The 14,054-nt window shown below is 49.3% G+C and overlaps 4 protein-coding genes across 7 annotated transcripts in view; 2 read left to right on the top strand and 2 right to left on the bottom strand.

Annotated features, from left to right (window-relative positions):
• LOC126993694 (histone H2A-like) overlaps positions 1-14,054 on the top strand; it is a 60,161-nt gene that overhangs the window by 2,167 nt on the left and 43,940 nt on the right. The window lies entirely within an intron of this gene.
• LOC126993688 (histone H2A-like) overlaps positions 1-14,054 on the bottom strand; it is a 72,529-nt gene that overhangs the window by 40,781 nt on the left and 17,694 nt on the right. The gene's annotated exons all lie outside the window — the stretch shown is intronic.
• The window catches only part of LOC126993692 (histone H2A-like), a 58,088-nt gene that overhangs the window by 40,054 nt on the left and 3,980 nt on the right, over positions 1-14,054 (bottom strand). The gene's annotated exons all lie outside the window — the stretch shown is intronic.
• On the top strand, positions 12,226-13,091 carry LOC126993699 (histone H4). Its single transcript, XM_050852870.1, has one exon. The coding sequence runs from the start codon at positions 12,287-12,289 to the stop codon at positions 12,596-12,598; it is 312 nt and encodes a 103-aa protein (XP_050708827.1). The 5' UTR covers positions 12,226-12,286; the 3' UTR covers positions 12,599-13,091.

Below are 14,054 nucleotides of genomic sequence, written 5' to 3'. Positions count from 1 at the left end.
AGAAATAGGGAGGGACACAAGAGTGATGAGGGAGGCGAGAAGTTAGGGGGAGAAGAGGAGGGATAACGAGAGCGAGAAGGGGGAGTAGGGCTAGGAATAGTTTGGGAGGGTGCAGGGGGCACACTTTCCTTCGAATGCGTCAACATGACTCGTCGGGTTTGTGTTATTTTTCACAAGTAAACTCGTCACATAAGACATATAGTAATGTGTTAGGTTAGCCATAAATTAGGTCCGGGTATTATAGGTAGTGTGCTGAAATATCATACTGATCCAAAGATTCGTTTAGAGATATTTGAAAAACAGCGTTTGTCTGCCGTTGAAATGTATAGTAGGTGTTTTGGGTGTTATGAATAGAGATCTTATGTGATTTTCTACTTCGGTAATCATTACACTTTTTAACTCTGAACTTTTAGACTTTTGAGGTAGATTCTTAGAATAAAAGCCTTAACAAGCAATTACTTCCTCTATACCTCTCACATACAATAATGAAAATATATCTGTTCTGGTTGTAGGTATTAGAATATTTCAGTAACTATGAAAGAGTTGATAAAAGCGCTATTAGATTTCATTTTTCCTCCCATATGCAGGATGTAAAACAAAATTGTTAAAGTAGAATGATTTATTTGTACCATTTGCTTGAGTAACAGATAATCCTATTACCAATCGTTTTGTAGATACAGCTACTATTACCTATGGTCTTGCATTAAAAAAAAAAAAAAAAAACAATTGGGGAGGTATTAGGAGTTGAGTATGGCAATATTTTGTATTAACATCCAGCTATTTCAGTGATAGATGAAATAATACTTATTCCATTGCACAGGCAAATATTGCAGGAAAGACACTATAATCCAAGTGATTATTTTCGCTTAAAAGGACTTTCAGAATCACTAAAAAGAGACAGTCATCTAACATATGTAATTGTTTGCTTGACCATAGGACTGCAAACATGGACCTTTATCAACGTGAAATACGTCTTGCCTCCATGGAACTGTACCATGCCTTAGTTAATAATCATACTATCTATACATATACACGTACATAACATTCTAATACAGTGATGGGAGAAATAGGGAGGGACACAAGAGTGATGAGGGAGGCGAGAAGTTAGGGGGAGAAGAGGAGGGATAACGAGAGCGAGAAGGGGGAGTAGTTGTGGCTAGGAATAGTTTGGGAGGGTGCAGGGGGGGGGGGGCACACTTTCCTTCGAATGCGTCAACATGACTCGTCGGGTTTGAGTTATTTTTCACAAGTAAACTCGTCACATAAGACATATAGTAATGTGGTAGGTTATAAATTAGGTCCGGGTATTATAGGTAGTGTGCTGAAATATCATACTGATCCAAAGATTCGTTTAGAGATATTTTGCAGCGTTTGTCTGCCGCTGAAATGTATAGTAGGTGTTACGGGAGTTATGAATAGAGATCTTACATGATTTTTCTCCTTCGGTAATCATTACACTTTTAACTCTGAACTTTTTAGACTTTTTTGAGGTAGATTCTTAGAATAAAAGCCTTAACAAGCAATTACTTAAGTCTATAACTCTCACACACAATAATGAAAATATATCTGTTCTGTTGTAGGTATTAGAATATTTCAGTAACCATGAAAGAGTTGATAAAAGCGCTGTTAGATTTCATTTTTCCTCCCATATGCACAGGATGTCAAACTTGTTCAAGGAGAATGATTTATTTTTAACATTTGCTTGATTAACATTTAATGCTATTACAAATCTTTTTGTAGATACAGCTACTAATTACCTATGGTCTTGCATTAAAAAAAAAAAACAATTGGGGAGGTATTAGGCAGTTGAGTATGGCAAGTATTTTTTATTAACATCCAGCTATTTCAGTGATTGATTTAATAATTCTTATTAAATTGCAAAGGCATATATTTCAGTAAAGAGACGCTTGCCCAGGTTCACTATAATCCAAGTGGTTATTTATCTGAAAGGGTCCAGTAAGAGGGCGCAACGTTATGATGAGGACGACAACGAGAAACAAGAAGAAGAAGAAGAAGAAGAAGAAGAAGAAGAAGAAGAAGAAGCTAACACGCAACAAAACCTCAAGAAGAAGAAGAAGAAGAAGAAGAAGAAGAAGAAGAAGAAGAAGGAGGAGGAGGAGGAGGAGGAGGAGGAGGAGGAGGAGGAGGAGGAGGAGGAGGAGAGGAGATTCCACTTCCTCAGCCTTTCCCTTTCAAAGGTCGCTCTGAGCCTGTCCTCACCCTCTAACCCTACCCTTGCTTTCCTATACACTCCTGCACATTCCAAGAGACAATAGAAGGAGTGGATCATGAAGTGGTGGATTATTTCTCTCTGTCTATTTATTTTCCGTATTTATCATTATTGCTTTCTTTCTCTTTTTCTCCTACTTTTTTTCTTTCTTAACATTTCTATGTAATTCTTCCTCTCTTTCTTTTACTGTTCCCGTCCTTAAGTCGTTTTGTTTTTTATATTTATTTTCCAATATATTTTTATCTCTCTCTCTCTCTCTCTCTCTCTCTCTCTCTCTCTCTCTCTCTCTCTCTCTCTCTCTCTTTTCATAAATATCATGTTACTGATTTTAAAAAGAATTGACAGGGACAGGGAAATTATGGAAAATGATGTTTCGTAAGAACTGAAACAAACAAATTGGAGCTTACTAGTGGCAAATGAGGTGGATGGGGAGCAGTGGGCGGAGGTGTGAACCATCATTAGGCAGGAGGGAGGAGGAAAAGATGGGATTGAGGAAACAAGCAAACTAGTGTCAAATGAGGTGGATGGGAGCAGTGGGCGGAGGTGTGAACCATCATTAGGCAGGAGGAGGAGGAAACAGAAAGAAAGAAAGAAAGAAAGAAAATATTACTGAAGTAAAAAGTGTGCTACTATTCTCTTATTGAATAAGAATGTTATTTTGTTGACTTGTCTCTTTCATATTTCTATTTTGCCAAAATTATAAACCGCATATATTTGTCTCCATCTATACATATGGTTATCATGAGTAATACGTAGTCATTACTATTTATATATGTACATAGTGTATTATTGTAAATACGATTACATACATTCCACTACTTATTAAGTGGAAGCAATATGAAAAAGTATGTATATATATATATATATATATATATATATATATATATATATATATATATATATATATATATATATATATATATATATATATATATATATATATATATATATATATATATATATATGTGTTTGTCTGTTAGCTAGCCCGTTCGCTTTAATTGGCAGGCAGGCAGGCAGGCAGGCAGGCAGGCAGGCAGGCAGGCAGGCAGGCAGGCAGGCACACCTATTTACATGCCGGCACACCTACTTTCATAGAAACGTATTTGCAGCCTTTTAGTCATCCACCTGTCTACTGTTGGGCATGTAGACGCTTGCCCAGGGTTCCGGCGGGCTACTCGGTGGCGGGGCTGGTTCAACGTATCTGAAAAGGGTCCAGTAAGAGAGGGCGCAACGTTATGATGAGGACGACAACGAGAAACAAGAAGAAGAAGAAGAAGAAGAAGAAGAAGAAGAAGAAGGAGGAGGAGGAGGAGGAGGAGGAGGAGGAGGAGGAGGAGGATGAGGAGGAGGAGGAGGGAGATTCCCACTTCCTCAGCCTTTCCCTTTCAAGTTCGTTCTGAGCCTGTCCCTCACCCTCTAACCCTACCCTTGCTTTCCTATACACTCCTGCACATTCCAAGAGACAATAGAAGGAGTGGATCAAGAAGGGAGGCTTCTTTCTCTCTGTCTATATTTGCCGTCTTTCTCATTATTGCTTTTCTTTTTTCTCCTCCTTTTTTCTTTCTTAACCTTTCTATGTCATTCTTCCTCTTTTCTTTTCCTGTTCCTGTCCAGACGTCGCTTTGTTTTGTCTATGTATTTCTCCAATCTCTCTCTCTCTCTCTCTCTCTCTCTCTCTTTTCATAAATATCCTGTTACTGATTTTTCTGCACAAAAGAGTCCAACTGAGGGACAGGGGGAAGATATGGCAAAATAGTGTTCAATAGAACTAGAACAAACAAATTGAACACACTGATGGCCAAATGAGGGTGGATGGGGGCAGTGGGCAGGTGTGAACCTCATTGACAGGAGGGAGGGAGGGAGGAGGAAAAGATGGGATTGAGGGGTATAAACTTGAAGCTAATTATCAAATGAGGTGGATGAGGTGATGGGCAGGAGGTGAACCATCATTAGGCAGGAGGAGGAGGAGAGAGAGCAGAAGAAAGAAAGAAAGAAAGAAAATATAACTGAAGTAAAAGTGTACTACCTATTCTCTTATTGAATAGAATGGCATTCTCAAAGGAGTCCAGGGGTGGAATGGTAGGTCAGGCTCACTCCAGGCAAGCGGCATTAACCACCAAAACCGTAAAGGGTGCAGCCCACTGGCGTTTGAGGGGCACACCGTCATAGCAGTGACAGTCTTGCCTTGGCATTACTCAGTGTAGGTGACAGCATCCCTATTGTTCTCCAGGAATTGCCAGGCACACCACAGGTCTCTTCTGGAATGAGCCCGGTGCGCTTCCACCCTGACGCACTCCAGACGACAGATGGCCGGCTTGGTGATACTTGGATGTTGTCCCGAAGAACCTTGCGGTGACAGCAAACACTCCTTTCAGGTCCCTTGCACTCCTTGCCGCGGCAGTCATGGTTCAGGTGGGTAGCTCAACAGTGGAGTAGCGAGTGTTGGGTTGTTTGGTGGTGGTGGGTTTTTGAGGGTTATTGAAAAGCCTCGCGAACTATGTGCCATAGGCTGGCCCGCCTCTCTTCGATCTCTCTAAGCCATGGACGCGTCACGCCCAGAAACTGCCAATTGCCACCCAACACAGCCCACAATGGCCAGCGCACTGACGGCCTGCCAAACGACCGACAAGCCCTCCAGGTCCCAAGTTGAAAAGGTTGAATAATTGAGAGTAAAGGAAGTCAGAATTCGACAGTGGTTTGTCCACTGCTATTTGGCAAGTGGATGGTTTTGAGAAGGTACTCCGTATGTGGAGGGACCCAGCTAGATGAGGGTCCAGCCTGATAGTCGGAGGGAGGCGAGCGGAACGGAGGGATTCTATGAGGTAAAAGAATTGGCACAGTAAGATAACGGAGAAGAATACTGTACGTAAAAGGATCATTTTATTGAAAGTACTGGGTCGATGAACCGCAAGTAAGTCGGAAACAGTAAAACAGACCTTTTGGTGAGGTCCAGCCACAGGTGAGTGAGCAGAACGGAAGAGTTACATGAAGACCGAAAGATTGAACAGTAAGTATGATTGGAAGATCCTTTGTAAAAGGGATCCATTTGTTTAAAAGTGGGTCATTCGAACCACATAGTATGAATCGAAGGTGTTGAAAAAAAAAAAAATATTAATAATAATAATAATAATAATAATAATAATAATAATAAAAAAAAAATAAAAAAAAAAAAAAAAAAAAATAAATAAAAAAAAAATAAATAAAAAAAAAAATAAAATAAAATAAAAATAAAAAAAAATAAAAATTATTTGCATTTGTCTATATATGCAGAGCCAGAGGCGGCGGTGGTGAATCTTTGACGTGATGGCTCTGCCGTCTGCTGGACATTAGTAATTGGTGGAGCCTCCTGCCTGCTGCTAGGCTCTAGCATCTTGAACAACTCAAGACCTAAATTCCTCAATGGGCTATGAATGAATAGATGCACTGCCACAGCGGGGCGGCAGAAGCGCGGAGACTAGGTAGCCTACCTCGTCGGTCTCTTCAGGGACACCAGCCTCTGCATCCACGCCAAGCGTGTCACCATCATACCAAAGGACATCCGGCTGGCCGTCGCATTCGCGGCAGTGATGCCTAAGCGATCTGGTACTCTACAATCTGCTCACACTATGTCTGGGCCCTTTTCAGGGCCAAAGTCACTTCCGGAGAGAGTTTCCAGACCAATTGCTGGGGCAGACGGGGGAGGAGGATCTGCTGACGTACGCTTTCCACATATCCTTCACTGTAATCTCCCCATGTCAATTGATTGGGGCGATTTCTCTCTTAACCTTTCCAACTGGCGGGTGCGGTAGGGGCCAATGTAGAGGACTACATGCAAGAGCAGGGAAGACGAATTGCCAGAACAAGTAAATAAATATAAACGGAGGCGGAATCACTAACTACTGACGGCTGCTATGTAGCATATATCTGCTCATCGCGATCTACTTTCTAACCACAACATCAAATGGCGATTTCTGCGTATGGTGCGTTCAGCGAAACACTAGCGGGACTCGGTCCGCTTATTGATACCATGCATCCCTTGGTGAGTCAACTCGGTAGTGAGTGAGAGAGTGAGAGAGAGAGAGAGAGAGAGAGAGAGGAGGCACCGGGGGACTAACCGTCTTCGTTGCCTCTTTCGGGAGAATAGCTTTGCCATGGCTCTGATGCAGAGCTGGTTCCTTTCCAGTGCAAGCAAGTTGGTGGGTTGCTTATTTGGAGGAGGTGTACTTGAGTGACCCGGCCTTGGTGCCTTCAGACACGGCACGTGCTTGGCCAGCTCACACCGGGGCAGGAGGAGACGGACGGCCGTCTGGATCTCCCCGAGCTTCAGTGACAGGTGGAGCGCTTGTTGTAATGGGCCCAGGCTGGCGAGGCCTTCGGCGGCGATGCGTTTGAAGATGTCGTGTCTTTACGACCTCCCCTCCCTCCCCTCCCCCCCTGCCTAATGATGGTAGGTCTACACCTCCGCCCACTGCTCCCCCATCCACCTCGATTTGACACTCAGTTTGTTTGTTTCCCCTCAATCCCATCTTTTCCTCCTCCTCCCTCCTCCCTGCCTCACAATGATGGTTCACACCTCTCCGCCCCACTGCTCCCCATCCACCTCATTTGCTACTAGGAAGCTCCAATTTGTTTGTTTGGTTCTGGCAGAAACATCATTTTGCTAATATTTCTGTCCCTGTCAATTCTGTGAAATCAGTAACAGATATATTTATGAAAAGAGAAGCTATATTGGAAATATATAAGACAAAACAAACGACGTCTGGAGAGAGAGAGAGAGAGAGAGAGAGAGAGAGAGAGAGAGAGAGAGAGAGAGAGAGAGAGAGAGAGAGAGAGAGAGAGAGAAAAATATATTTGAAAAAAAAGAGAAAAAAAAAAGCGACGTCTGGACGGGCAGAGGCAAAGAAAGAGATGGAGACTGACATACAAAGGTTAATAAAGAAAGAGAAAGAAAAGGAGGAGAAAAGAGAAAGAAAGCAATAATGAGAAAAGACGGCAAATATATAGACAGAGAGAAAAGCCTCCCTTCTGATCCACTCCTTCTATTGTCTCTTGGAATGTGCAGGAGTGTATAGGAAAGCAAGGGGTAGGGTTAGAGGGTGAGGGACAGGCTCAGAGCGACCTTTTGAAAGGGAAAGGCTGAGGAAGTGGGAATCTCCTCTCCTCCTTCCTCCCCCCTCCTCCTCCTCCTCCTCCTCCTCCTCCTCCTCCTTCTCCTTCTTCTTCTTCTTCTTCTTCGTCTTCTTCTTCTTCCGAGCCTGTGCGCTGTTACAAGTGCCAGGCTGGCCAGGCAGGGCAGTGTACCAGGACGAAGGAGCTGTGCGGCGTGTGCAGCGGGGGACCACGCTACGAGGGACTGCGTTCGCCGCCTTAGGGAAGGCGTGGCGCGCCCGGTGGCTGTGTGCCCTAACTGCAGTTCAGGTCACCATGCCTGGAACCGCAGGTGCCCTGCTCGACTCTGCAGAATCCTGAGAGCTGCTGCAGAGGACGACGTCTTCGGCGGACCTGGCAGCAGCGCGGCCAAGGCAGCCGCCCACGGAGGAGAGGACGCCACCCCACGGTGAAGGACGAAAGAGGAGGCGCCGCAGACGGAAGAGGAGGACGGACCCACGGAACTGAGCGTCCTGACACCAAAGTCTCCCGCTAGGGAGATGGAGGTGACCCACCACGGCCGACGAGAACGGAGACGGCTGCGGCGACCGCCGAGGTGACACCCCAGTAGTGTCCCCAGATGTACCCGCGCCAGAAGAAGACAAAGAGGACCAGGGACCAGACACTGAGACGGTGGACGCGCAGCGACTGCAGTTGGTGGCACCCAGCACCCCCGCAGCTGCAGCAGGCGACCCAGACCCCACGGACCTACAATTTCAGTGAGGCAGTTGGTGGATCTCCTGATCCGCCACGAGCACCTCACTGAACAAGAGGAGGAGGCTAGGTTCGAGTATCCCGCACGAGACAGCCCTCCCTTAGTGAGGAGGACACTCCGTGAAGGGAAGCGCTCCCAGCCTCCATCCGCACGGCCCACCCACTGGGTAACCCCCAAGTCACTTCGACCACAGGCAGGAGGTTGAGTGGGCGACTTACGAGGAGGAAGACGTCTCGGAGGACGAGGTCGACGTCGAAGACGTGGACGACGACTTCTTCCTCAACGCAGACAGAGACCTCACCGACGCTGAGCTCGAAAGCTACTACGCCGGTGACCACTGAATAAAAAGACATTTCATCCATGTAATCTTGTCCAATTGTAACTAGTGCCAACTATGTATCGTACATCGGGCAGGCTGCTTGTTTAGGAGCCTGCTTTGGTAACCGCTTATTTTTGTAATTTTCATGTTTATTTTTATTTTGTATCTTATGTAAAAGTTATCAATAAACTATTAGCAAAGCAAAAAGCCCGGCAACATTCGCTCGCCGTCTGGTAACGAATAAGCAGACATGCCCCCAAAGCATCAGGAAAGGCCGCCAAGAAGTCTGGCAAGGCCCAGAAGGCCATCGCCAAGGGTGACAAGAAGAAGAAGCGCAGGAGGAAGAGCTACTCCATCTACATCTACAAGGTGCTCAAGCAGGTCCACCCCGACACCGGCGTCTCCTCCAAGGCCATGTCCATCATGAACTCCTTCGTGAACGACATCTTCGAGCGCATCGCCGCCGAGGCCTCTCGCCTGGCCCATTACAACAAGCGCTCCACCATCACCAGTCGGGAGATCCAGACGGCCGTCCGTCTCCTCCTGCCCGGTGAGCTGGCCAAGCACGCCGTGTCCGAAGGCACCAAGGCCGTCACCAAGTACACCTCCTCCAAATAAGCAACCCACCAACTTGCTTGCACTGGAAAAGAACCGGCTCCATCGGAGCCTAAACTATTTCCCGAAAGAGAACGAAGACGGTTAGTCCCTCCCGCGCTCTCTCTCTCTCTCTCTCTCTCTCTCTCTCTCTCTCTCTCTCTCTCTCTCTCTCTCTCTCTCTCTCTCTCTCTCTCTCTCTCTCTCACTCACTCACACACAGAGCTCACCCACCAAGGGATGCATGGCATCAATAAGCGGACCGAGTCCCGCCAGTGCTCGCCAAACCGCGACCAAAGCTTGAAATCGCCAATGCTTCTCTCGGTCGTTTGTGGTTAGGTGCAGGGGATCGCGATGAGCGATATATGCCTACATAGCAGCCGTCATCAGTAGTTAGTGATTCCGCCCCTCCGTTTATATTTATTTACTTGTTCTGGTAATTCCTGTCTTCCTGCCTGCATGTAGTCCCCACATATTCCCTACTCGTGCACCCGCCAGTTGAAATAAGTTAAGAGAGAAATCAAAGCCCCCCAATCAATTGATATGAGATTATGAAGCAGAAGGATATGTGGGAAAGGCAACAAGCCAGTGATCCTCCTCCCCCCCCGCCCCCCCCCGTGTCTGTCTAAACTCTCTCCCGGAAAGTGACTTTGGCCCTGAAAAGGGCCTAGATATAGTGTGAGCAGATTGTAGTACTCAGACGCTTAGGCACGCTCGCCGCGAATGCGACGGGCCAGCTGGATGTCCTTTGGCATGATGGTGACACGCTTGGCGTGGATGGCGCAGAGGTTGGTGTCCTCGAAGAGACCGACGAGGTAGGCCTCGGAGGCTTCCTGCAGAGCCATGACGGCAGAGGACTGGAAGCGGAGATCGGTCTTGAAATCCTGGGCGATCTCGCGCACCAGACGCTGGAAGGGCAGCTTCCTGATGAGGAGCTCGGTGCTCTTCTGGTAGCGGCGGATCTCACGGAGGGCCACGGTCCCGGGCCTGTAGCGGTGAGGCTTCTTGACTCCTCCGGTGGCCGGGGCCGACTTGCGAGCGGCCTTGGTGGCCAGCTGCTTGCGGGGCGCCTTGCCACCGGTGGATTTCCTGGCAGTCTGCTTGGTACGGGCCATGGCTACGGACGAACAGAACAGTTGAGTCTTCCCAGCCGTTTCTGGTTTTTATAGTTTTGGCGGCCGGGGGAGGAGCGGTGGTCCGCCGCGTCCTGCGCGTGCGCCGCCTCCTAGTCCCGCGCTTGCCCGCCCCCGTCAGGCAGTGCATCTATCTAGCCCTATTGGAGGAATTTAGGGGTCTCTTGGAGCTGTCTGCATATGCTAGAGCCTAGTACCGTGTGGAGGCTCACCCAACGTCACTGGGCCGTCCGGAAGTAGACGGCAGGAGCCAGCCTATCGCCCAAAGACCCACCACCGCCGCCTCTGGCTCTGCATATATAGAGCGAACGCTGGGGCAGCAGACAGCAGTGAGTGCAGACCCTCTCTCCTCACTGCTGCTCTCCCTGACTTGCCCCTGCAGACGGCCCGGTTGAGCTTTCAGCTCCCGCCTCTGCTATGGCGGCAAGAAGGAAGCGGCCCACGGAGTCCGCTCCTGACGACGGGGACGGATGGACCCGCGTGCAGAGCAAGCGGGCCCGAAGGAGGACGCTTCACGAGGACGGCGGGGAGGACCGATCGAGCGGACCCCTGCCGGAGTGGAGGCTGGTGTCTTCGGACTTCAGCACCCACTACCAGGCCATCCGGTGGATGGAGGACGAGCGGAAGCTGCGACTCCGGGTGACGGTCTCCCGCGCGGGGGACTTCCTCATCCGTGCGTGGGACTGGGACCACGCCACCACCCTGGACGAGATTGCTGCAGGACGGACCCGCGGCATCACCCTGGAGAAAAAGGAGGCGGCGGTGAAGGGTGTCCTGCTTGGATACCCTACCCACCTCCCATTGGACCCGGTGTTGGCGCACCCCTGCGTTGCAGCTGCAGTGAGGTGCCACTACAACGCCGGCCACGGACGACGCCTGCCACCGGAGCGTGCAGCTGACGCTGCGGGGACGTGTCCCCGCCTCGCTGGACCTCGGATGCTGGGGACGCTTTACCTGCCGCCGCTACGTGCCGGAGCCTGTGCGCTGTTACAAGTGCCAGGCTTTCGGCCACAGGCAGCGGCAGTGTACTAGGACGGAGGAGTTGTGCGGCGTGTGCAGCGGGGACCACGCTACGAGGGACTGCGTTCGCCGCCTTAGGGAAGGCGTGGCGCGCCCGGTGGCTGTGTGCCCCAACTGCAGTTCAGGTCACCATGCCTGGAACCGCAGGTGCCCCGCTCGACTCCGCAGAATCCCGGGAGCCAAGCTGCAGAGGACGACGTCTTCGGCGGACCCGGCAGCAGCGCGGCCATGCAGCCGGCCACGGAGGAGAGGACGCCACCCCACGGTGAAGGACGAAAGAGGAGGCGCCGCAGACGGAAGAGGAGGACGGGACCCACGGAACTGAGCGTCCCGACACCAAAGTCTCCGCTAGGGAGATGGAGGTGGACCCACCACGGCCGACGAGAACGGAGACGGCTGCGGTGACCGCCGAGGTGACACCCCAGTAGTGTCCCCAGATGTACCCGCGCCGAAGAAGAAAAGAGGACCAGGGACCAGACACCTGAGACGGTGGACGCGCCGGCGACTGCAGAGGAGCCAGCACCCGCGAGGCCCCGGCAGCTGCCAGGCGACCCAGACCCCACGGACCTACAACTTCAGTGAGGGCGAGTTGGTGGATCTCCTGATCCGCTACGAGCACCTCACTGAACAAGAGGAGGAGGCCAGGTTCGAGAGGATCCCGCACGAGACAGCCCTCCCCTTAGTGAGGAGGACACTCCGTGAAGGGAAGCCGCTCCTGAGTCCATCCGCACGGCCCGCCCACTGGGTAACCCCCCACGTCACTTCGACCACAGGCAGGAGGTTGAGTGGGCGACTTACGAGGAGGAAGACGTCTCGGAGGACGAGGTCGACGTCGGAGACGTGGACGACGACTTCTTCCTCAACGCAGACAGAGACCTCACCGACGCTGAGCTCGAAAGCTACTACGCCGGTGACCACTGAATAAAAAGACATTTCATCCATGTGTAATCTTGTCCAATTGTAACTAGTGTAATGTATCGTACATCGGGCAGGCTGCTTGTTTAGAGCCTGCTTTGGTAACCGCTTATTTTTGTAATTTTCATGTTTATTTTTATTTTTGTATCTTATGTAAAAGTTATCAATAAACTATTAAAGCAAAGCAAGGGCAGCCCAACACTCACTCCACTGTTGAGCTACCCACCTGAACCATGACTGGCCGCGGCAAGGGAGGCAAGGGACTCGGAAAGGGAGGCGCCAAGCGTCACCGCAAGGTTCTTCGGGACAACATCCAGGGCATCACCAAGCCGGCCATCCGTCGTCTGGCGCGCCGTGGCGGTGTGAAGCGCATCTCCGGGCTCATCTACGAAGAGACCCGTGGTGTGCTCAAGGTGTTCCTGGAGAACGTCATCAGGGATGCCGTCACCTACACTGAGCACGCCAAGCGCAAGACCGTCACCGCCATGGACGTGGTGTACGCCCTCAAACGCCAGGGCCGCACCCTGTACGGCTTCGGTGGTTAATGCCGCTGCCTGAGCGAGCCCGACCTAACCCACCCACCCCGGACCTCTTTGAGGTCCACATTCTTATTCACTAAGAGAATAGTAGCACACATTTTACTTCAGTTACATTTCCTTTTTTTCTTTCTTTCTTTCTTTCTTTCTTTCTTTCTTTCTTTCTTTCTTTCTGTTTCCTCCCTCCCTCCCCCCTGCCTAATGATGGTTCACACCTCCGCCCACTGCTCCCCATCCACCTCATTTGACACTAGTTTGTTTGTTTCCTCAATCCCATCTTTTCCCTCCCTCCCTCCCTCCTGCCTAATGATGGTTCACACCTCCGCCCACTGCTCCCCATCCACCTCATTTGCCACTAGGAAGCTCCAATTTGTTTGTTTCAGTTCTTACAGAAACATCATTTTGCCATAATTTCCCCTGTCCCTGTCAATTCTTTGTAAAATCAGTAACAGGATATTTATGAAAAGAGAGAGAGAGAGAGAGAGAGAGAGAGAGAGAGAGAGAGAGAGAGAGAGAGAGAGAGAGATATAAAACTATATTGGAAAATATATAGACAAAACAAAGCGACGTCTGGACGGGAAGAGGAAAAGAAAGAGAGGAAGAATGACATAGAAAGGTTAAGAAAGAAAGAGAAAGAAAAAAAGGAGGAGAAAAAGAGAAAGAAAGCAATAATGAGAAAGACGGCAAATATATAGACAGAGAGACAGAAGCCTCCCCTTCTTGATCCACTCCTTCTATTGTCTCTTGGAATGTGCAGGAGTGTATAGGAAAGCAAGGGTAGGGTTAGAGGGTGAGGGACAGGCTCAGAGCGACCTTTGAAAGGGAAAGGCTGAGGAAGTGGGAATCTCCCTCTCCCTCCTCCTCCTCCTCCTCCTCCTCCTCCTCCTCCTCCTCCTCCTTCTTCTTCTTCTTCTTCTTCTTCTTCTTCTTCTTCTTCTTCTTCTTCTTCTTCTTCTTCTTCTTCTTCTTCTTCTTCTTCTTCTTCTTCTTCTTCTTCTTCTTCTTCTTCTTCTTCTTCTTCTTCTTGTTTCTCGTTGTCGTCCTCATCATAACGTTGCGCCCTCTCTTACTGGACCCGCTTTTTCAGATACGTTGAACCAGCCCCGCCACCGAGTAGCCCGCCGGAACCCTGGGCAAGCGTCTACATGCCCAACAGTAGACAGGTGGATGACTAAAAAGCTGCAAATACGTTTCTATGAAAGTAGGTGTGCCGGCATGTAAATAGGTGTGCCTGCCTGCCTGCCTGCCTGCCTGCCTGCCTGCCTGCCTGCCTGCCTGCCTGCCAATTAAAGCGAACGGGCTAGCTAACAGACAAACACAAAACTAGCTAGCTAACAAACTAAAAGACAAACTAGCTAGCTAGCAAACAAACAAACAAACAAACAAACAAACTCACTAGCTAGCTAGCAAGCAATCAAACAAGCTAGCTAGCAAACAAACAAACAAACAAACAAGCTAGCTAGCA

This window comes from Eriocheir sinensis, unplaced genomic scaffold (genome assembly GCF_024679095.1).
Source record: "Eriocheir sinensis breed Jianghai 21 unplaced genomic scaffold, ASM2467909v1 Scaffold655, whole genome shotgun sequence".
Lineage (NCBI taxonomy): Eukaryota > Metazoa > Arthropoda > Malacostraca > Decapoda > Varunidae > Eriocheir > Eriocheir sinensis.
Note: the sequence above shows the minus strand (reverse complement) of the source record. Positions and strands in the feature narration are given on the sequence as shown.

Excerpts from the sequence above, each read along its gene's own strand:
- LOC126993699 (XM_050852870.1), top strand. The coding sequence starts at position 12,287 with ATGACTGGCCGCGGCAAGGGAGGCAAGGGACTCGGAAAGGGAGGCGCC.